Source organism: Ovis aries, chromosome 7 (assembly GCF_016772045.2).
Source record: "Ovis aries strain OAR_USU_Benz2616 breed Rambouillet chromosome 7, ARS-UI_Ramb_v3.0, whole genome shotgun sequence".
Lineage (NCBI taxonomy): Eukaryota > Metazoa > Chordata > Mammalia > Artiodactyla > Bovidae > Ovis > Ovis aries.
In genome coordinates this window covers 36,680,954-36,702,573 of record NC_056060.1, presented here as the reverse complement: position 1 = coordinate 36,702,573, position 21,620 = coordinate 36,680,954, and the positions used below count along the sequence as shown (strand labels likewise).

Sequence of the window (21,620 nt, the reverse complement as noted above, 5' to 3'; positions counted from 1 at the left end):
CCATTCTGACCAGTGTGTGGTGATATTGTTGGTTTGATTTGCATTTCTCTAATAATGAGCAATGTTGAGCATCTTTTCTTGTGTTTGTTAGCCATCTGTATGTCTTCTTTGGAGAAATGTCTTTTTAGGTTTTTTTCCCCATTATTTGATTGTGTTGTTTTTCTTTTATTGAGTTGTATGAGCTGTTTGTATATTTTGGAAATTAATCCTTTGTCAATTGTTTCATTTGCCATTATTTTCTCCCATTCTGAGGGTTGTCTTTTCACTTGGCTTATAGTTTCCTTTGCTGTGCAAAAGCCTTTAAGTTTAATCAAGTCCCACTTGTTTATTTTTGTTTTCATTTCTGTTACTCTAAGAGGTGAGTCATAGAGGATCTTGCTTTCTTTTGTGTCATCGAGTGTTCTGCCTATGTGTTCCTCTACGAGTTGTATAGTTTTTGGTCTTACATTTAGGTTTTTAATCCATTTTGAGTTTATCTTTGTGTGTGGTGTTAGGAAGTGTTCTAATTTCATTATTTTACATATAGCTGACCAGTTTTCCCAGCACCATTTATTGAAGAGCCTGTCTTTGCTCCATTGTATATTCTTGCCTTCTTTGTCAAAAATAAAGTACCCATAAGTGCATGGGTTTATTTCTGGGCTTTATGTCTTGTTCCACTGGTATATATTTCTGTTTTTGTGCCAGTACCATACTGTCTTGATGTCTGTAGCTTTGTAGTATAATCTGAAGTCAGGAAGGTTGATTCTTCCAGCTCCATTCTTCTTTCTTAAAACTGCTTTGGCTATTTGGGGTCTTTTGTGTTTCCATATGAATTGTGAAAGTTTTTTGTAGTTCTGTGAAAATTTCCACTGGTAATTTGATAGGCATCACATTGAATCTGTAGATTGCATTTGGTAGTATAGTCATTTTCACAGTATTGATTCTTCCTACCCAGGAACATGGAATATCTCTTTATGTCATCTTTGCTTTAATTAGTGTCTTATAATTTTCTGTGTACAGTTCTTTTGTCTCCTTGGGTAAGTTTATTCCTAGATATTTAATTCTTTTTGTTGCAATGGTGAATGTGATTGATTCCTTAATTTCTCTTTCTGATATTTCATTGTTAGTATATAGAAATGCCAGTGGTTTCTGTGTATTGATTTTGTATCCTGCAATTTTGCTAAATTCACGGATTAGCTCTAGTAATTTTCTGATACTATCTTTAGGATTTTCTATGTACAGTATCAGGTCATCAGCAAATAGTGAGAGCTTTACTTCTTTTCTGATCTGGATTCCTTTTATTTCTTTTTCTTCTCTGATTGCTGTAGCTATGACTTCTAGAACTATGTGAATAATAGTGGTGAAAGTGGATACCCTTGTCTTGTTCCTGATCTTAGGGGGAATGCTTTCAATTTTTTGCCATTGAGAATAATGTTTGCTGTAGGCTTATTATATATGGCCTTTACTATGTTGAGGTAGGTTCCTTATATGCCCATTTTTTGAAGATTTTTAATCATAAAATGGGTACTGAATTTTGTCAAAGGCTTTTTCTGCATCTATTGAGATGATCATATGGTTCTCTTTTTTTAATATAAATTTATTTTATTTTGGGGGGGCTTCTATATCTGTTTATTTTTTTAACATTTTTTTTCTAATTTTTTTTTTTACTTTACAATACTGTATTGGTTTTGCCATACATCAACATGAATCCACCACAGGTGTACATAAGTTCCCACTCCTGAACCCCTCTCCCACCTCCCTCCCCATACCATCCTTCTGGATTATCCCAGTGCACCAGTCCCAAGCATTCTGTATCCTGCATCAAACCTAGACTGGCAATTCATTTCTTATATGATATTATACATGTTTCAATGCCATTCTCCCAAATCATCCCGCCCTCACCCTCTCCCACAGAGTCAAAAAGTCTGTTCTGTACATCTGCGTCTCTTTTGCTATTTCGCATACAGGGTTATCATTACCATTTTTCTAAATTCCATATATATGCGTTAGTATACTCTATTGGTGTTTTTCTTTATTAACTTATTTTAATTGGCAGCTAATTACTTTACAATATTGTATTGGTTTTGCCATACATCAACATGAATCTGCCACAGGTATACACGTGTTCCCCATCCTGAACCCCTCTCCCTCCTCCCTCCCCATACCATCCCTCTGGGTCGTCTCAGTGTACCAGCCCCAAGCATCCTGTATCATGCATTGAACCTGGACTGCCAATTTGTTTCATATATGATATTACACATGTTTCAATGCCATTCTCCCAAATCATCCCACCCTCTCCCTCTCCCTCTGAGTCCAAAAGACTGTTCTACACATCTGTGTCTCTTTTGCTGTCTCGCATACAGGGTTATCATTACCATCTTTCTAAATTCCATATATATGCGTTAGTATACTGTATTGGTGTTTTCTTTCTGGCTTACTTCACTCTGTATAATAGGCTCCAGTTTCATCCACCTCATTAGAACTGATTCAAATGTATTCTTTTTAATGGCTGAGTAATATTCCATTGTGGTATATGTACCACAGCTTTCCTATCCATTCATCTGCTGATGGACATCTAGGTTGCCTCCATGTCCTGGCTATTATAAACAGTGCTGCAGTGAACACTGGGGTACACGTGTCTCTTTCAATTCTGGTTTTCTCGATGTGTATAAGGCAGCACACAGAAATCCCTTGCATTCCTATACACTAATAATGAGAAAATAGAAAGAGAAATTAAGGAAACAATTCCATTCACCATTGCAATGAAAAGAATAAAATACTTAGGAATATATCTACCTAAAGAAACTAAGGACCTATTTATAGAAAACTATAAAACACTGGTGATCATATGGTTTTCATCTTTCAATTTTGTTAATATGTTGTATTACATTGATTGATTTGTATATATTGAGAATCCTTGCATTCCTGGAATAAACCTAACTTGATCATGGTGAATGAGCTTTGTGATGTGTTGCTGAATTCTGTTTGCTAAAATTTTGATCAGGATTTTTGCATCTATGTTCATCAGTAATATTGGCCTGTAGTTTTCTTTTTTGTATTGTCTTTGTCTGGTTTTGGTATCAAGGTGGTGGTGGCCTTGTAGAATGAGTTTGGAAGTGTTCCTTCCTCTGAAAATTTTTGAAAGAGTTTTAGAAAGATAGGCATTAGCTTTTCTCTAAATGTTTGATAGAAATCTCCTGTGAAGCCATCTATCTGGTCCTGGGCTTTTGTTTTGGGGGGAGATTTTTGATCACCGCTTCCATTTCAGTGCTTGTAATTGGGTTGTTCATAATTTCTAATTCTTCCTGGTTCAGTCATAGAAGATGGAACTTTTCTAAGAATCTGTACAGTTCCTCCAGGTTATCCATTTTATTGCCATACAGTTGTTCATAATAGACTCGTAATTCTTTGTATTTCTGTGTTGTCTGTTGTAATGCCTCCTTTTTCATTTCTAATTTTGTTGATTTGAATCTTTTTTTCTTGATGAGTCTGGCTAAAGGCTCATCAATTTTGTTTATCTTCTCAAAGAACCAGCTTTTAGTTTTCTTAATTTTTATTATTGTTTCTTTCATTTCTTTTTCATTTATTTCTGCTCCAATCTTTATGATTTCTTTCCTTCTAGTAATTTTGGGGGTTTTTTGTTGTTGTTCTTCTTCTTCTTTTTCTTTTTTCAGTTGTCTTAGGTTTGTATTTTTGTCTTGTTTGTTGTTTAGATGAGGTGTCCTGCACAGGGTGCTACTGGTGGTTGGGTGATGCCAGGTCTTGTATTCAAGTGGTTTCCTTTGGGTGAATACTCACTATTTGATACTCCCTAGGGTTAGTTCGGATATGACTGAGCAACTTCACTTTCACTTTTCACTTTCATGCACTGGAGAAAGAAATGTCAACCCACTCCAGTGTTCTTGCCTGGAGAATCCCAGGGACAGGGGAGCTTGGTGGGCTGCCGTCTCTGGGGTCGCACAGAGTCGGACACGACTGAAGTGACTTAGCAGCAGCAGCAGGGTTAGCTTTCTGGTAGTCTAGGGCCTTGGAGTCAGGCTCCCACTCCAAAGGCTCAGGGCTTGATCTCTGGTCAGGAATGAAGATTCCGCAAGTGGTTTGTTATGGCATTAAATGAGATTAAAACAAATATTCAAAAATGAGAAACCAAAGATGAATCCCAGATAAATGGCAGTTACAAAATCAGGCAAATAATAAGTAAAATAATGGAATATATACATATACACCCATGATCAAAGTGAAAACAGTCCAATAAAAATAAAGTACAGTAGATTGATCCAGTGAACAAAGGAAATCAAAAATTATATTTACCAGTTAAGAACAAAACTAACTAAAGCACAAACTGGAAAATGAAACTAAAGCAAGATGCCAAGTGAAGAATAAAGCAGTGGAAACAAAACTAACAAATATGGAAAGGAAAGAAAGAAAAGAGAGAAAGAATAGATGTGCAAAGTTAAGTAGAGGTAGATAAAGATTTACGTATGTTAAATTATATACATTTAAATTTATATATATTAAATTATATTCCTTTAAATTATATACAATTAAATTTATATACAATAAATTTATACATACAAAACTACAAGAGGAAAAGAACAGTAGGAAAGGCAGACAAAGGAATAAATGTAGAAAAAATAATAGGTATAAAAAATTAAAATTAAAAAAAGAGAAAAGAAAAAAAAAAAGGAAAACTCCACAGAACTGCAAGAGACCAATGTAGAGGCAGAGGTTTATAACAACAATAAAAAATATGACAGAAAAATAAAGCTCAAAAGCTTAATTAGACTTCATAGTGCCAATTAAATCAACACTACAGCAGAGGGGTGACAAGGGCAGGGGACGAAAAAAATCCAAAAGAATCTACAGAACAAGTCAAAACATAAGAATAATAAATGTTTTTCTTGAGTCACTGCTATCAGAGTCCTTTCCCTCGCTGGGACTCACAGTCCACCTCACCTCCCTAGGATGCCCTCCAACGTTGTGTTGATCTCTGGACCTGCTATGTGGGCAGCTCAGATTCTAATCTGATCCAACTCCTACTTGATCTTGCCTTCAATGTCCACAACTATCAGAACTAGTGTGTTTTCTTTTGTGGGAACTCTCAATGATCTTTTATATATTCCATAGACACAGAGTCTGCCTAGTTGATCATGTGGATTTAATCTGCAGTTTGTACAGCTGGTGGGAAGGTTTTGGGTCTTCTTCCTTAGCCACACTGCCCCTGGGTTTCAATCGTGGTTTTATTTCCACCTCTGCATGTGGGTCATCCACTGGAGTTTGCTCCTGAGGCTGCCCTGGAGGACTGGGGTTTGCCCCTGTGAGGGCCAGATGTGGAGGTGGTGCAGCTGCCTGGGTTGCAGGGATTCTGGCAGCACCAGGTACTCAGGGGAGTTGGCGGCTAGGACAGAAGGAACTGTAGTGCTCTAGAAGGGTATGGCAACCAGTATTGGTCAATATGCTCCAGCATTCTTGACTAGAGTACCACCTCCCTGACAGAGAAGCATGGCAGGCCACAGTCTACAGGGTTACAAAGAGTCAGACACTACCGAAGCAAGCCTGTGCGCATAGAAGCAAGACACTTTTTGCCTGTGGCAACTCTGCCTCAGTGAGAGTTGAGTGTGAAGGTGGTGCAGCTGCTTGGCTTGTGGGGACCCTGGTGGCACCAAGTGTGCAGGGACACAGACTGCCTCCGCCGCAGGAGTTATGGTCTTTTTTCAAGCCTCTTGTAGCTGGCGATCAGAAGGGTTCTTTGGCCAGTCTTTCTCCTTAGCTCCGCCTCTTCAGGCACATAGAGGGCCCCCCCTGGCTGGGGTCTTACTCTGTAGATTGGTGCATCAGGCACTTAAAGGAGCACCCTGGGTGGAGTCCTGCTCTGTAGTTCAGTGCCTCAGGTGTTTGATGAGCCAGGCTCTCTATTGTTCAGCTGCAAATGCTGGCATGTTGGGGGAAGAGAGAGAGAGGCTTTGGTGAAGTCTCCACCCCCTACATATGACTCAGAAGTATTGCCTTGCTTCCCTGGCTGCCCAGCTTTCCCGCACAGGCATTTCCCACCACAATCTTCTCCCTCACCTCCCCTTGATTGGCCTCTCCATAGTCAATAGCAGCCCTCACCCTGGGGTTCCTCTGCAATCCCTAAACTTCAGTCCCCAGCCACTGTACCTTCCAGGAGACTTGAGTCCCTGTCTGGGGTATGTATGGCTGCAGCAAGGACTGTCTGATTCTCATTCCATTTGGGCTGCCACAGATCAACTGTTTCACTCTCAGCCTTAAATGTTTCTCCTTTGACTTAGAGGGTTACCCCGATGTGGAGATCGGACCCCTGCTTCAGTTTCCTTACTGGCTGAGGGCAGGCCCAGTCCTATTAACACTCCTGTTTTTACCCCTAGTTCTTTCATCCTACCAAGTTTTGCATGGCTCTATAAAGACCCTGATGCTGGGAGGGATTAGGGGCAGGAGGAGAAGGGGACGACAGAGGATGAGGTGGCTGGATGGCATCAATGACTCAATGGACATGAGTTTGGGTAAACTCTGGGAGTTGGTGATGGAGAGGGAGGCCTGGCGTGCTGTGATTCATGGGGTCACAAAGAGTAGGACACGACTGAATGACTGAACTGAACTGATACATTCTTTTCCTCTGGTCAGGTACTCCTGTCCACTCTCAGCTGATGTTCTTCATGCCCTTCTGTGTCTGGAGATGTATTCCTGATGTATCTGTGGAGAGTATCTACTCCATGTCCGTCTACTCCTCCACAATCTTGTTCTCGTTTTGGTTGTTTTTTAGTTTTGCTTTTACAGATGGTAAAAAGTCTGAGTGCAGTACGGGAGATTTGGGTTCAATCCCTAGGTTGGGAAAATCCTCTAGAGAAGGAAATGGCAACCCACTCCAGTATTCTTGCCTGGAAAATCCTATGGACAGAGGAGCCTGGCAGTCTACAGTCCATGGGGTCACAAAGAGTTAGACATGACTGAGCGACTTCACTTTACTTTTCACCTTCATCAGAGGCTCTTTAGTTTCCTTTCACTTTCTGCCATTAGAGCGGTATCATCTGCAGATCTGAGGTTATTGATATTTCTTCTGGTAATCTTGATTCCAGCTTGTGATTCATCCAGACTAGCATTTCCCATGATGTAATCTGCATAGAAGTTAAACAAACAGGGTGACAATATACAGTCTTGTTGTATGACTTTCCCAGTTTTGAAACAGTCCATTGTTCCATGTTGGTTTTTAATTGATGTTTCTTGACTTGCATACAGCTTTCTCAGGAGACAGGTAAGGCAGTGTGGTATTCCCATCTCGTTAAGAATTTTTCACAGTTTGTTGTGATCCACACAGTCAAAGGCCTTAGTGTAGTGAATGAAACAAAAATAGATGTTTTTCTGAAATTATCTTGTTTGCTCCATGATCCAATGAATGTTGGCAATTTGATCTCTGCTTCCTCTGTCTCTTTGAAACCCAGCTTGTACATCTGGAAGTTCTCAGTTCACATATTGCTGAAGCCTAGCTTGAAGGATTTTTGAGCATAACCTTGCTAGCATGCGAAACAAGTGCAATAATCTGATAGCCTGAACATTCTTTGGCATTGCCCTTCTTTGGGGATGGAATAAAACTGACCTTTTCCAGCTTTGTGGCCACTGCTGAGATTTCCAAGTTTGCTGACATGCTGAGTGAAGCACTTTAACAGGATTATCTTTTAGGATTTTAAATAGCGAATGCATTTCTTCTAAGAGATTCTTACCCACTGTAATAGATATAATGGTCATCTGAATTAAATTTGACCATTCCCATCCATTTTAGTTCACTGATTCCTAAGATGTCAATGTTCAATCTTGCCATCTCCTTCTTGATTATGTCCAATTTACCTTGATTCATGGACCTAATATTCCAGATTCCTATGCAATATTGTTCTTTACAACATTGGACTTTACTTTCACCACCAGACACATCAAGCTGAGCATTGTTCATGCTTTGGCCCAGTCGCTTCATTCTTACTGGAGCTATTAGTAATTGCCCTCTGTTCTTCCCAGTAGCATACTGGGCACTTGACCTGGTGGGCTTATCTTCTGGTGTCATATCCTTTTGCCTTTTCATATGGTTCATAGGGTTCTCCAGGCAATAATACCAAAGTGGTTTGCCATTTACACATTTTGCTAGAACTCTTCACTATGACCCGTCCATCTTGGGTGGCCCTGCACACATGGCTCATAGCTTCATTGTGTTATACAAGCCACTTCACCACAACAAGGCTGTGATCCATGAAGGGCCTTCTTTGTTTTACTAATTCTTAACCATCCTTCATATCTCAGCTTGAATGTCACATTCTCTAGGAAGCCTTCCATACTACCGTCCCTCCAAGTCTATAGCTGGTAGCTTCTTCCACTTTATCTTATATCTAGAGTATTTGTTATGAGTTGAATACTTGTGTCCTTTCAGAATGCATGTGTTGAAATCTTATTCTGTAATATAATGATATTAGGTGAGGTCATAAGAGTAGAGCCCTCATGAAAAGGATTAGTGCTCTTAAAAGACTTATGAGAGCGCCAGCCCCCTCTCTCTGCTTTCTGCCACATGAAGATATAATGAGAAGTCAGCATCCTGGAAGGGAACCCTCACCATAACTGCATTTCTCACACTTCATTGTGCTGGGCTTAGTTGCTCAGTCATGTCCAACTCTTTGAGACCCCATCGACTGTAGCCTGCCAAGCTCCTCTATCCATGGGAATTCTCCAAGAATACTACAGTGGGTTGCCATGCCCTCACACTTCATTAATTGCCCATTTACTTGCTTCTAGCCCTTAATTTTCATCCCAATCTCAAAGAAGGGCTGTTTCAAAGAATATTAAACTACCAGACAGTTGTGCTCATTTCATGTGCTAGTAAGATTATGTTCAAAAATCCTTCAGGCTAGGCTTCAGCAATATGTGAACTGAGAACTTCCAGATGTACAAACTGGGTTTTGAAGAGGCAGAGGAAGGAGAGATCAAATTGCCAGCATTCGTTGGATCACAGTGAAAGTAAGGAAATTCCAGCAAAACATCTACGTCTGCTTTACTGACTACACTGAAACCTTTGACTGTGTGAATCACAACAAACTGTGAAAAATTCTTAAAGAGATGGGACTACCACACTGCCTTACCTGTCTCCTGAGAAAGCTGTATGCAGGTCAAGAAGCAACAGTTAAAAATCAACATGGAACAATGGACTGTTTCAAAATTGGGAAAGTCGTATGACAAGACTGTATATTGTCACCCTGTTTGTTTAACTTCTATGCAGATTACATCATGGGAAATGCTAGTCTGGATGAATCACAAGCTGGAATCAAGATTACCAGAAGAAATAACAATAACCTCAGATCTGCAGATGATACCGCTCTAATGGCAGAAAGTGAAAGGAAACTAAAGAGCCTCTGATGAAGGTGAAAGATGAGAGTGAAAAAGCTGGCTTAAAACTCAGTATTCAAAAAACTGAGATCATGGCATCCAGTCCATGGCAAATAGAAGGGGGAAAAGTGGAAGCAGTGATAGATTTTTCTTTTCTTGGGCTCCAAAATCACTGTGGATGGTGACTGCAATCATGAAATTAACAGATGCTTGCTCCTTGGAAGGAAAACTATGACAAACCTAGACAGCATATTAAAAAGCAGAAACATCACTTTGCCAACAAAGGTCCATATATAGTCAAAGCTATGGTTTTTTCAGTAGTCATGTATGAATGTGAGAGCTGGACCCCAAAGAAGGCTGAGTACCAAAGAATTGATGCTTTTGAATTGTGGTGCTGGAGAAGACTCTTGAGAGACCCCTGGACTGCAAGGACATCAAACCAGTCAATTCTAAAGGAAATCAACCCTGAATATTCTTTGGAAAGACTGATGCTAAAGCTGAAGCTCCAATCCTTTGGCCATCTGATTGAAAGAGCTGATTCATGGAAAAGACCCTGATGCTGGGAAAAATTGAAGGCAAAAGTAGAAAGAGGCAACAATGAGATGGTTAGATAACATCATCAACTCAATGGACATGAATTTGAGCAAACTCAGAGAGATAGTAAAGGTCAAGGTTGCTGCAGTTCATGGGGTTACAAAAATTGGACACAACTTAGCGACTGAGCAAGCCCCTACTAAATTAAAAACTCCTTGAGGATAAGGAGCATATACGTTGTGTTCTTTATACCATATGTAATGTTAATGAGTAAATATGTGTTCAATGAAGTAATGAATAATTATGAGAACAGTCCAGCCTTCCTTTCAACCCAGGGCACTGATGAGACTCCTGAACTCCCAAAACAGAATGTTAACTATGTCTGTCACCTTCTTATCTGTTTTCATGCTATGTGGTCCTGCCTTCAATCTTTAATAGAAAGCAAATTTAAGACAAAGAGCCCTAGGAGCAAGCAATCTACCTTTTCCTTTACATGCCCTAAACTATAAAAAATAGTCTAAGAGGAAAACAGTTTCATATTACTATAAAACTGAAAAGAGGACTCAAGTTGAACCTCCAAAAGTCTGCATATGTGAACCATACTGTTTTAGTCCTTCAAGGATTTGCCTGAGGCCACTCATATCTGAAAACTCCAGGAGCATTAGGCACTTAGAATTCCACTGTGTGAAAGGCACACTCCCTCCTTGCACTCTCCTCCCACACACTTTATAGTTTATTTGAATAGCAACCTGTGGAGTTTAATATAAAGTGGTGTCCTAGAATCACTCCTATTGAGTTACTCTTTGTGTTAACCCTCTGGCTTTTATGAAAAAGCAGGAAACAAACACAAGAAATTCACTCCTGCATTTTCAGTAAACAGATTGTTAAGACTATTGTCCTCTGCAATAAGCAGCATCCTCCACATGAAGTCCCACAAAGAAGTGTGTTTAATTTGGTGTATGCACAAATCCAAAGCTATCAATAGTTCATTCAAAGAAAAGTAGTTGTGGGAGGGGGGTTCATGTTTGGGAACGCATGTAAGAATTAAAGATTTTAAAATTAAAAAAAAATAAAAAACTAAAAAAATTTTTTAAAAAAAAGGAAAAAAAAAACAAAGAAAAGTAGTAAACAGAAAATTGTAAATTCTAAAGTACTAATGAGTTCCCACTCACTATGTACCAAAGGAGGAAGAATCTTGCTCTGAATTGAATTTATATCAATAATCCAAAGTAATCTTTGGGTTATAGTAAGTACAGGTGTCTTTGAGGAGTGTCTAACTTCCCTAATGCCTGGGACATGAAATTTAACTTACTTAGGAAGAAGTACTCTCCCCACCTATACCTCATTGCCTTCTTTCCACTTAGAAATTCAAGTTAGAACTGCAGTGAGCCTGAGGGAAAAGGAGCATACTCTGATCTGCATATTAGAGGAAAAAGAAGTCCTCCAGAACTAAACTAATTCATCAGCACTAGGGACACCATTAGGTTTTTTTATTTTTTTAAGTTTTTATCTTTCTCCTTTTGTAATTTATTTATTTTTATTTTTGACTGTGCTGGGTCCTCATTGCTGTGAGGGCTTTCTCTAGTTGTGGCAAGTGGGGGATACTCTTCATTGCAGTGTACAGGCTTCTCATTGCAGCGGCTTCTCATTGTGGAGCACAGGCTCTAGGGCACTGGGGCTTCAGCAGTTGTGGTGCGTGAGCTCAGCAGTTGCAGCTCAAGGGCTCTGTAGTTTGGTCTCAGGAATTTTGGTGCATGGGCTTAGTTACATGGCACAGCAAAAAAAAAAATAGAATCATCATAATTTGCTAGTTGTAGAGATGATGGAGGTAAGAGAGAGGGAAAGGGGTGATAATGGTGCTGACCTTTCTAAATTCACCAACTGGTAGATGATGGTGCCATGCACAGAGATTAGAAACATAATGGGCTAGAAAGTTGGAAGGAAGATCTTGAACTGTATAGTGGGACATCCCTGGTGACTCAGTGGTAAAAAACCTGCCTGCCAATGCAGGAGATGTGAGTTCTATATCTGTCAGGAAGCTCCCCTGGAGAAGGAAATGGTAACCCACTCCAGTATTCTTGCCTGGAGAATCCCATGGACAGAGGAGCACGGCAGGCTACAGTTCATAGGGTCACAGAAGAATGGGACACAACTTAGCAACTAAACAACAACTATAGAATAAACAAATAGAGATAATGTTGTTGTTGGGTCTGAGTTAAAAGAGCATTGTAGCCTAGAAATAAAGGTTTGAGAGTCAGCAACATATAGGTAATTCTTAAAGCTATGACAGTGCTGAACAGCAACCCAGAGAATGTATAGAATGCGAAAAGATGTATCACAAAACTTTGAGGATTATCTTAAAAAAAAAAGATAACAATTGGTTAAAGGAGACAGAGAAGGAGCAAGACAGAGAAACTGGAGAAAAAATGAGAGTGATGTATCAGAGCAATGGGGAAGAGAGATTTTTCAGAAAGGAGTGAGTATGACAGTGGGTCAACAGTGTCAATTGTTACTGATAGGTCAAGTAAAAACAAAAAGAACTGAAAAGTGTCCATTGGATTCAGCAACAAGGAAGTCAGGACCTTGACAAGAGTAGTTTCATGAAATGAAAGTATGCTATCTGGCAAGAGACTGAGAAGTGAATGAAAGTATGAGAAGTGAATTCAAGTGAAGGAACAGCAGCAGGAAATGTAGACAAAAGTTTTTCAAGAGTTTCAAATATAAAGAGGAAAAACAGGAGAAAAAAGGCAAGACCAGAAGTTGTACATTACAGAGAGATTTTATCGGATATGATTGTTTGGTTAGTTTTTTGTTCTTTGTTTGTTTAAATTGGGAGAAAATTAAGTGTGTCTGAATGCTTATGGAAAGGTATGGTAGCCAATCAAATAATCCCCACCTCCTGATATTCATGTAATGTCTTACACACACACACTGAATAGTACAGACCTGTGCAAGTAATGGCTTCCTGAAGAGTATGGAAATAATGGTGTGCAACTCCTATAACTAAATGAGAAAAAACATGGTGACTTTGCCTTGCTCTCTTGAATCTCTAGCTCTGGAGTAAGCCATATATCATGTTTTGAGGACTCTCAAGCAGCCCTTTGCAGAGGTCCATGTGGCAAGGAACACTCATCCTTCTTACAACTAGCAAAGAACAGACACCTCCAGCCAATAGCCATGTATGTAAGCCATCTTAGAATAGATTTTCCAGTCCATTAAACTTTCAGATGAGGCCACCTGAGGCCAACATCTTGATTGCAATCACATGAGAGATTCTGAGCCAGAAGTCATAAAGTTTAGCCACTCCCAGATTCCTGACCCACAATAGCAATGTGATAATCACTGTATGTTGTGGGATTTCCCTGGTAGTCCAGTGACTAAGACTCCACACTCCCAATGCAGGGGACCTGATCCCACGTGCTGCAACTAAGAGTTCACAAGCTGCAACTGAAAAGATCCTGCATGCTGCAATGAAGACCAGGTACAGCCAAATAAGTAAATAAAAATAAATATTTTTTAAAAAGAAGCCATGTCCTGCTGTGTCTGCTGCACATGGTAATGAGTTGCTCTAGGATCTTGCTTCAGACATAGATCAAGCCCTGAGCCTTTGGAGTGGGAGCACTGACTCCAAGACCCTGGACTACCAGAGAACTAACCCTAGGTAGTATCAAATAGTGAGAACTCACGCAAAGAAAACCACTTGAATACAAGACCCAGCATCACCCAAACACTAGTAGCACCCTGTGCAGGACGCCTAATCTAAACAACAAACAAAACAAAAATACAAACCAAATCATCAGCAGACAGGATTACCACCTCACTCAGCCTTGACCATCAGAGGAAAAACAAACAAACAAAAACACAGCACAAATCTCACTCTATAGGAAGCTCACACTGGACCAACCTTAGGAAGGCAGAAACCATAAGGAAGAAAGAATTCAACCTGCTTCAAGGAAAAAATTCAACCTTTTTCAAGGAAAGAATTCAACTTTCTTTGAAGGCTGAGAAAAGGAGACCTCAAAAACAATAAGTTTTAAAAAAGTAATGAAAAGGCAGAGAAATACTGCACAAATGAAGGAACAAACTAGAAACACAAAAGTCAAAATAAATGAAGAGGAAATAGGCAAACTACCTGAAAAAGAATTCAGAATAATGATAGTAAAGATGATCAAAAACCTTGAAAACAAAATGAAGAAAATGCAAGAATCAATTAACAAAGACCTAGAAGAATTAAAAATAAATGTATATTACTGAAATTAAAAATACTCTAGAAGGAATCAATAGCAGAATATCCAAAGCAGAACAAGTCAGTGAGTTGGAAGAAAAAATGGTGGAAATAACTTCTGAAGAGCAGAATAAAGTAAAAAGAATGAAAAGAACTGAGGATAGTCTCAGAGACCTCTGGGACAATATCAAATGCACCAACATTTGAATTATAGCAGTCCCAGAAGAAGAAGAGAAAAAGAAAGGGAATGAGAAAATTTGTGAAGAGATTATAGTTGAAAATTTCCCCAACATGGAAAGGAAATAATCAAATCCAAGAGGCACAAAGAGTCCCATACAGGGTAAATCCAAGGAGAAACACGCCAAGACACATACTAATGAAACTAACAAAGACTAAATACAAAGAAAGAATATTAAAAGCAGCAAGGGAGAAGCAACAAGTAACATATAAGGGAAACCCTGTATACTTAACAGCTGATCTTTCAGCAGAAACTGTGCAGGCCAGAAGGGAATGGCAGGATATATTTAAAGTACTGAAAGGGAAAAATCTACAACCAAGATTACTCTACCCAGGAAGGATCTCGTTCAAAACTGATGGAGAAATAAAAAGCTTTTCAGACAAGCAAAAGTTAACAGAATTCAGTACCACCAAACCAGCTTTACAATAAATGTTAAAGGGACTTATATAGTCAAGAAATACAAGAGAAGAAAAAAGACCTACAAAATCAACCCCAAACAATTAAGAAAATGGCAACAGGAACATATATATTAATAATTACTTTAAATGTAAATGGATTAAATGCTCCCCCTAAAAGACACCGACTGGCTGAATGGATACAAAAAATAAATATTAAAAAAATAAATAAAGTTCTTAAAAAATGTATGTTATTTTAAGCTGGTAAACTTTGGTAAACAATAGAAAACTAATATAGAACTAATACAGAAGGTTATAGTATTAAACAGGAGAGGCTTAAAATATAAAAGAGGAGAGTATTGATATGCAAGATGTCTGAAGAGGCAGAAGTGTTTCCTCAGGAAATGATCAGCTTCATATAGGAGAAAGGATGCCTCTTTCATGTCACAGGAAGGAAATAAAAGGATGGCTATATAAGATCAAGCTGTTGGTCAGTGACAGGGAATAAGAAAGCATGCCTCTGATGTTCTGTTTTCTCTGTTAAGAAGAAAATGAGGTTATCTGTTAAGAGTGATGAAGGTACACCGCACATAAAAATAAACTCAAAATGGATTAAAGATCTAAATGTAAGATCAGAAACTATAAAACTCCTAGAGGAGAACATAGGCAAAACACTCTCAGACATAAATCACAGCAGGATCCTCTATGATCCACCTCCCAGGATTCTGGAAATAAAAGCAAAAATAAACAAATGGGATCTAATTAAAATTAAAAGCTTCTGCACAACAAAATATAAGCAAGGTGAAAAGACAGCCTTCGGAATGGGAGAAAATAATAGCAAATGAAGCAACTGACAAACAACTAATCTCAAAAGTATACAAGCAACTTATGCAGCTCAATCCCAGAAAAATAAATGACCCAATCAAAAAATGGGCCAAAGAACTAAATAGACATTTCTCCAAAGAAGACATACGGATGGCTAACCAACACATGAAAAGATGCTCAACATCACTCATTATTAGAGAAATGCAAATCAAAACCACAATGAGGTACCACTTCACACCAGTCAGAATGTCTGCGATCCAAAAATCTGCAAGCAATAAATGCTGGAGAGGGTGTGGAGAAAAGGGAACCCTCCTACACTGCTGGTGGGAATGCAAACTAGTACAGCCACTATGGAGAACAGTGTGGAGATTCCTTAAAAAATTGCAAATAGAACTACCTTATGACCCAGCAATCCCACTTCTGGGCATACACACCGAGGAAACCAGAATGGAAAGAGACACATGTACCCCAATGTTCATCGCAGCACTGTTTATAATAGCCAGGACATGGAAACAACCTAGATGTCCATCAGCAGATGAATGGATAAGAAAGCGGTGGTACATATACACAATGGAGTATTACTCAGCCGTTAAAAAGAATTCATTTGAATCAGTTCTGATGAGATGGATGAAACTGGAGCCGATTATACAGAGTGAAGTAAGCCAGAAAGAAAAACACCAATACAGTATACTAACACATATATATGGAATTTAGGAAGATGGCAATGACGACCCTGTATGCAAGACAGGAAAAAAAGACACAGATGTGTATAACGGACTTTTGGACTCAGAGGGAGAGGGAGAGGGTGGGATGATTTGGGAGAATGGCATTCTAACATGTATACTATCATGTAAGAATTGAATCGCCAGTCTATGTCTGAAGCAGGATACAGCATGCTTGGGGCTGGTGCATGGGGATGACCTAGAGAGATGTTATGGGGAAGGAGGTGGGAGGGGGGTTCATGTTTGGGAACGCATGTAAGAATTAAAGATTTTAAAAAATAAAAAACTAAAAAAAAAACTTAAAACATATTTAAAAGAAAGAGTGATGAAGGTGGTAGAGAAGTCTAAAGTTTGAAAAGGATAAGGAAATTTTATGTAGCTGCTGTGGAGAAGAAGAATGAGGGGACTAGGGAAATATAGAAGGATTTCTCAATAGTATTGAGAGCCCAGTTGATGTCAAAGATCACAAATTATTTCATGTAACTAACCTGTGAATTTTCTCCAAAATAAGGTGAGCTGCAGAAGTACCTGTTGGCAAAGTCTCACAAAGCAACTTTGGATCACACTTCAGATTAAGATAAAGTTGCCTGTACTATGGTCTAATCACAGCTTGATGATTAAAAATGGCAGGTGTGATTAAAGAGAAGCATGGTGCTTTACATCTGAAAGAGATGGGAAAACTGTGTGGCTAAGGAACTTCAGATGAATCCCCGAACCGTTACTGTACAGAGATATGGATATTTAAGTTGCTTTTTTAAAAGGTCAATCAATCTGATAGTAGAGAAATTATTAGAAATATCTTCTGAGCATTATTAATGATTTAATATTTCTTGCTCTTCCATATAAATACCTTTTCCTTCTCTCCCAGTCTTCTCTATTCTTTTAATATGCAATTATTAATAGAGTCTAAAGGATCTATCTAAAATATAAGCCAGAAAGCGGGACGTTTGGCTTGTGAGCGGGAACTTCTCGGTCGCGCGCAGAAAAAGAACGATTTAAAAATGGGTGATGTTGAGAAGGGCAAGAAGATTTTTGTTCAGAAGTGTGCCCAGTGCCATACCATGGAAAAGGGAAGGAAGCACAAGACTGGGCCAAACCTCCATGGTCTGTTTGGACGGAAGACAGGTCAGGCTGCTGGATTCTCTTACACAGATGCCAACAAAAACAAACGTATCACCTGGGGAGAGGAGACGCTGATGGAGTACTTGGAGAATCCCAAGAAGTACATCCCTGGAACCAAGATGATCTTTGCTGGCATTAAGAAGAAGGGAGAGAGGGAGGACTTGATAGCTTATCTCAAAAAAGCTACCACTGAGTAAAAAAAAAAAAAAAAATATATATATATATATATATATATATGTGCCAAAATTACCTCTCTTCATGCATATATGTAATAAACTGTATTCTTCAGAATTGGCCCATCAGATACATTTTACTCCTTGAACACAAAATATATATATATAAACTTTATCTAACAAATAATTTGAGAAGTAATAGCTATGTAAATATTTGCTAAATAATTGCTATAATTACAAAGTAAACTTTTTTCCCTAAAATTAATACCCGTCATTGGAATTCAAATAGCAGAGTTGTGGTACACAAACCTACTACAATCTAACTAGTTTAGTTTGCCTCTTTATATACATTTTTAAATTCCAAGATAAACCAGGCTTAGAAAGATTTCTACAATCCCACCATGCATTAGCCAAACAATAAACAATGATACGCTAAATATGAATACAGCTCTGTATTAATCATATTCAATAAAGGATAAAATATTTCATACAATAAAAGTTTTTAGGCCCCAAAGTATGAAATGCAATATTTTTCAGCAATGACTATTTTTAAAGAGGCATATTTCTGAAAATCCCTTGGGCTTTATTTCAATAAACAATAACACACACTAATGCAAACAGATACACTGCCAAGTCATTATTCCCATACTTATTAAGGCAAATAGGCAGCACCACAGACTAACCTGAAGCACTATAAATAATGAGACTGTTAAACTGAATCTAATGAATGATTCATGAAACCTAATTCCTCCAGTTTCTTTGGCAGTTCTCTCACAGCCAGCTGAAACAATGCAGAATGATTAAAAAGATGTATCATCTATACTGTTGGAGTATATGCCTTATCTATTAAGCCAGCTCATTTATTTAAAAAACCATCATCATCTCATGGCTATTTTGCATTCTAAGTGCTTGTTTTTGTAGGATAATGTGATGCAAATGCAACTTCTGGAGTATAAAAATAAGATTATGTCCAGAGGATGTCTGCTTCACACTTGAGACCTGATTTAGGGGTGAAGTGGAGCACCCAGAGTAAAAATGGCACAGACTATGACTCTCTGAGGCATTATATTACACTCCTGGTCCAGCATTTTACCAACATGAAGGAATACAGTATCATCAAAGGGATCCTGGAGTTAAATGAGCTGAAACACTGATTCTGTATCTGAATTTGCCATGACCTGACTTGACCTTAGTCAAGTAACAAAACTTCAGATGTCTAGAGAGAGTTGGACTATAAAGAAAGCTAAGCCCAGAAGAACTGATGCTTTTGAACTGTGGTGTTGGAGAAGCCTCTTGAGAGTCTCTTGGACTGCAAGGAGATCCAACCAGTCAATCCTAAAGGAAATCAGTCCTGAATATTCATTGGAAGGACTGATGCCGAAGCTGAAACTCCAATACTTTGGCCACCTGATGCATAGAACTGACTCATTTGAAAAGACCCTGATGCTGGGAAAGATTGAAGGCAGGATGAGGAGAAGGGGATGACAGAGGACGATATAGTTGGATGGCATCACCAGTTCGATGGACACAAGTTTGAGTAAGTTCCAAGACTTGGTGATGGACAGGGAAGTCTAGCATGCTGCAGTCCATGGGGTCGCAAAGAGTCACACATGACTGAGTGACTGAACTGAATGGAATCTGGCAAAATCTGAGATTTTATTGGCAACATAGCATACTTCATAACATGGAGATCAAATAGTCTAACACAGACACAGAAAGAAGCTTTCATGAAGAACTTTTAACTCCCTACATTAGAATAACTTTATAAAGTTTTTCCCTTATAAAGAGAAAATGACCCCTTCTTTCAATATAACACCAACATCCGTGTAACATGGAAAGGGAGGAGGAGGAGAAGAGGGAGTTCTGTCAGGAAAGAAAGCTTACTGCCTTTTCTCCAAGAGGTTTATAAACCTATCTGGCTCAATTGCTTTATCTTATTCTTTTATCTTCAAATGGGCTATGATGAGACCAATGAGACTCCTTGATCCCACAGGAAGTCTCAGAAATCTTAAATGTATAGATAAAGAAGGAAATCAGTCTTTGCCATTCTGACCTTTGTCTTGTTTTCAGTGGAAAACAACTGATCATAAGAAAATGAGCCCCAAGTTCTCAGCTCACCAGTTGTCAATTAATAAAGGTTTTTTAAACTGCTTTGCAACTATTGAGTGGATCATGAAAATCATTTTTAAAGTTATGTTATAGAACTTCCCCAGGGGTCCAGTGATTTACAGTCTGCCTGCCCATGCAGGCTGGTTCCCTCCATTTCCTGATTTGGGGAAGATTCCACATGCCATGGGAGAAGGCAATGGCAACCCACTCCAGTACTCTTGCCTGGAAAATCCCATGGATGGAGGAGCCTGGTAGGCTGCAGTCCATGGGGTCGCTGGGAGTCAGACATGACTGAGCAACTTCACTTTCACTTTCCATTTTCATGCATTGGAGAAGGAAATGGCAACCCACTCCAGTATTCTTGCCTATAGAATCCCAAGGACAGGGGAGCCTGGTGGGCTGCCGTCTATGGGGTCGCACAGAGTCGGACACGACTGAAGCGACATAGCAGCAGCAGCCACATGCCATGGGGCAACTAAGTCCATGTGTCAACTAACCTGGTGTGCCAACTAAGCCTGTGTGCCTCAACTATTGAACCCTGCACACCCTAAAGCCCATGCCCTGCAACAAGAGAAGCCACCACAAATGAGAAGCCTGCACACTACGACTAGAAAGTAGTCCTTGCTCAATGCAACTAGGGAAAACTCATGTGCAGCAAGGAAACCTCAGTGCAGCAAAAAATAAATAAATAAAAAAATTTTTAATAAATAAAATTACATTATGTATTTGTATTTAGGCTTACATGTATTGGGTCATGATACAAAATTCTTTCTATGAATCACAAGTCAAACTATTTGAAAAATACTCTCACTTAATAAAGAATCCACCTGCAATGCAGGAGCCCCTGGTTCGATTCCTGGGTCAGGAAGATCCACTGGAGAAGGGATAGGATACCCACCCCAGTATTCTTGGGCTTCCCTTGTGACTCAGCTGGTAAAGAGTCCGCCTACAATGCAGGAGACCTGGGTTCAATTCCTGGGTTAGGAAGATCCCCTGGAGAAGGGAAAGGCTACCCACTCCAGTATTCTGGCCTAGAAAATTCCATGGACTTTATAATCCATGGGGTCGCAAAGAGTCAGACACAGTTGAGCAACTTTCACTTTCACTATCTAATCTACAACAGGGAACGGGATGAGCAAAGAAAGTCCACCATTTGACACCTAGCCACAGTGATAAAAATTGCAGCACACAAGTAGAGGAGATCATCTGGTCTTCCACACCTCTTTATAATATCAGAACATGGTCCATTATTAATATGACAGTTCAAATAGCCTAGTCTCATAGAAGGGTCTGGAGAGAACTCCAGAATTATATGTTGGGTCCACTCTCCCTCACCATTTCCTAATGTAACGGTTGTCATTTTCCCAGGTCTGTAAATAAAGGTATATGTCTCTGAGTGTTGAAGACTTTATGTGTGTCTATGTACAAAATATGTAAATGTAGAAGTTATATATCTGTTGTTTATATCTGTTATAAACAACAGAACTTGTTGTTTAGTCACTAACTCCTGTCCAACTCTTTGTAACCCCATGAATTGTAACCCACCAGGCTCCTCTGTCTGTGGGATTTCCCAGGTAAGAATACTGGAGGGGTTTCCATTTCCTTCTCCACAGGCTTTTTCCGACACAGGGATCAAATCCATGTCCCCTACATTGGCAGGTGGATTGTTTACCACTGAGCCACCAGGGAAGCCCCTATGTACAGAATATGTAAGTATAAAATGGTATTTCTTGTTAACATGGGCAATACTGGATCTGTCCATCATGAAGTTTGTTAAGGAGGTTTTATCTGGTGGAACACATGCAGCTTAGGGATGTGGGGGAAGATACCTTAAAGCAAAAAGCTGCAAATTATGATAAGCTGTCTGCAAGCACTAGATAAAAGGCTGGCAGTCACATGCCCAATAGGATAGCTGACAAG

The 21,620-nt window shown here is 39.2% G+C and overlaps 1 protein-coding gene across 1 annotated transcript; it reads left to right on the top strand.

The window, feature by feature from the left end:
- Positions 1-17,229: 17,229 nt before the first annotated feature.
- On the top strand, positions 17,230-17,618 carry LOC114115598 (cytochrome c-like). Its single transcript, XM_042253058.2, has one exon. The coding sequence runs from the start codon at positions 17,298-17,300 to the stop codon at positions 17,613-17,615; it is 318 nt and encodes a 105-aa protein (XP_042108992.1). The 5' UTR covers positions 17,230-17,297; the 3' UTR covers positions 17,616-17,618.
- The last annotated feature ends 4,002 nt before the right edge of the window (positions 17,619-21,620 follow it).

Excerpts from the sequence above, each read along its gene's own strand:
- LOC114115598 (XM_042253058.2), top strand. The coding sequence starts at position 17,298 with ATGGGTGATGTTGAGAAGGGCAAGAAGATTTTTGTTCAGAAGTGTGCC.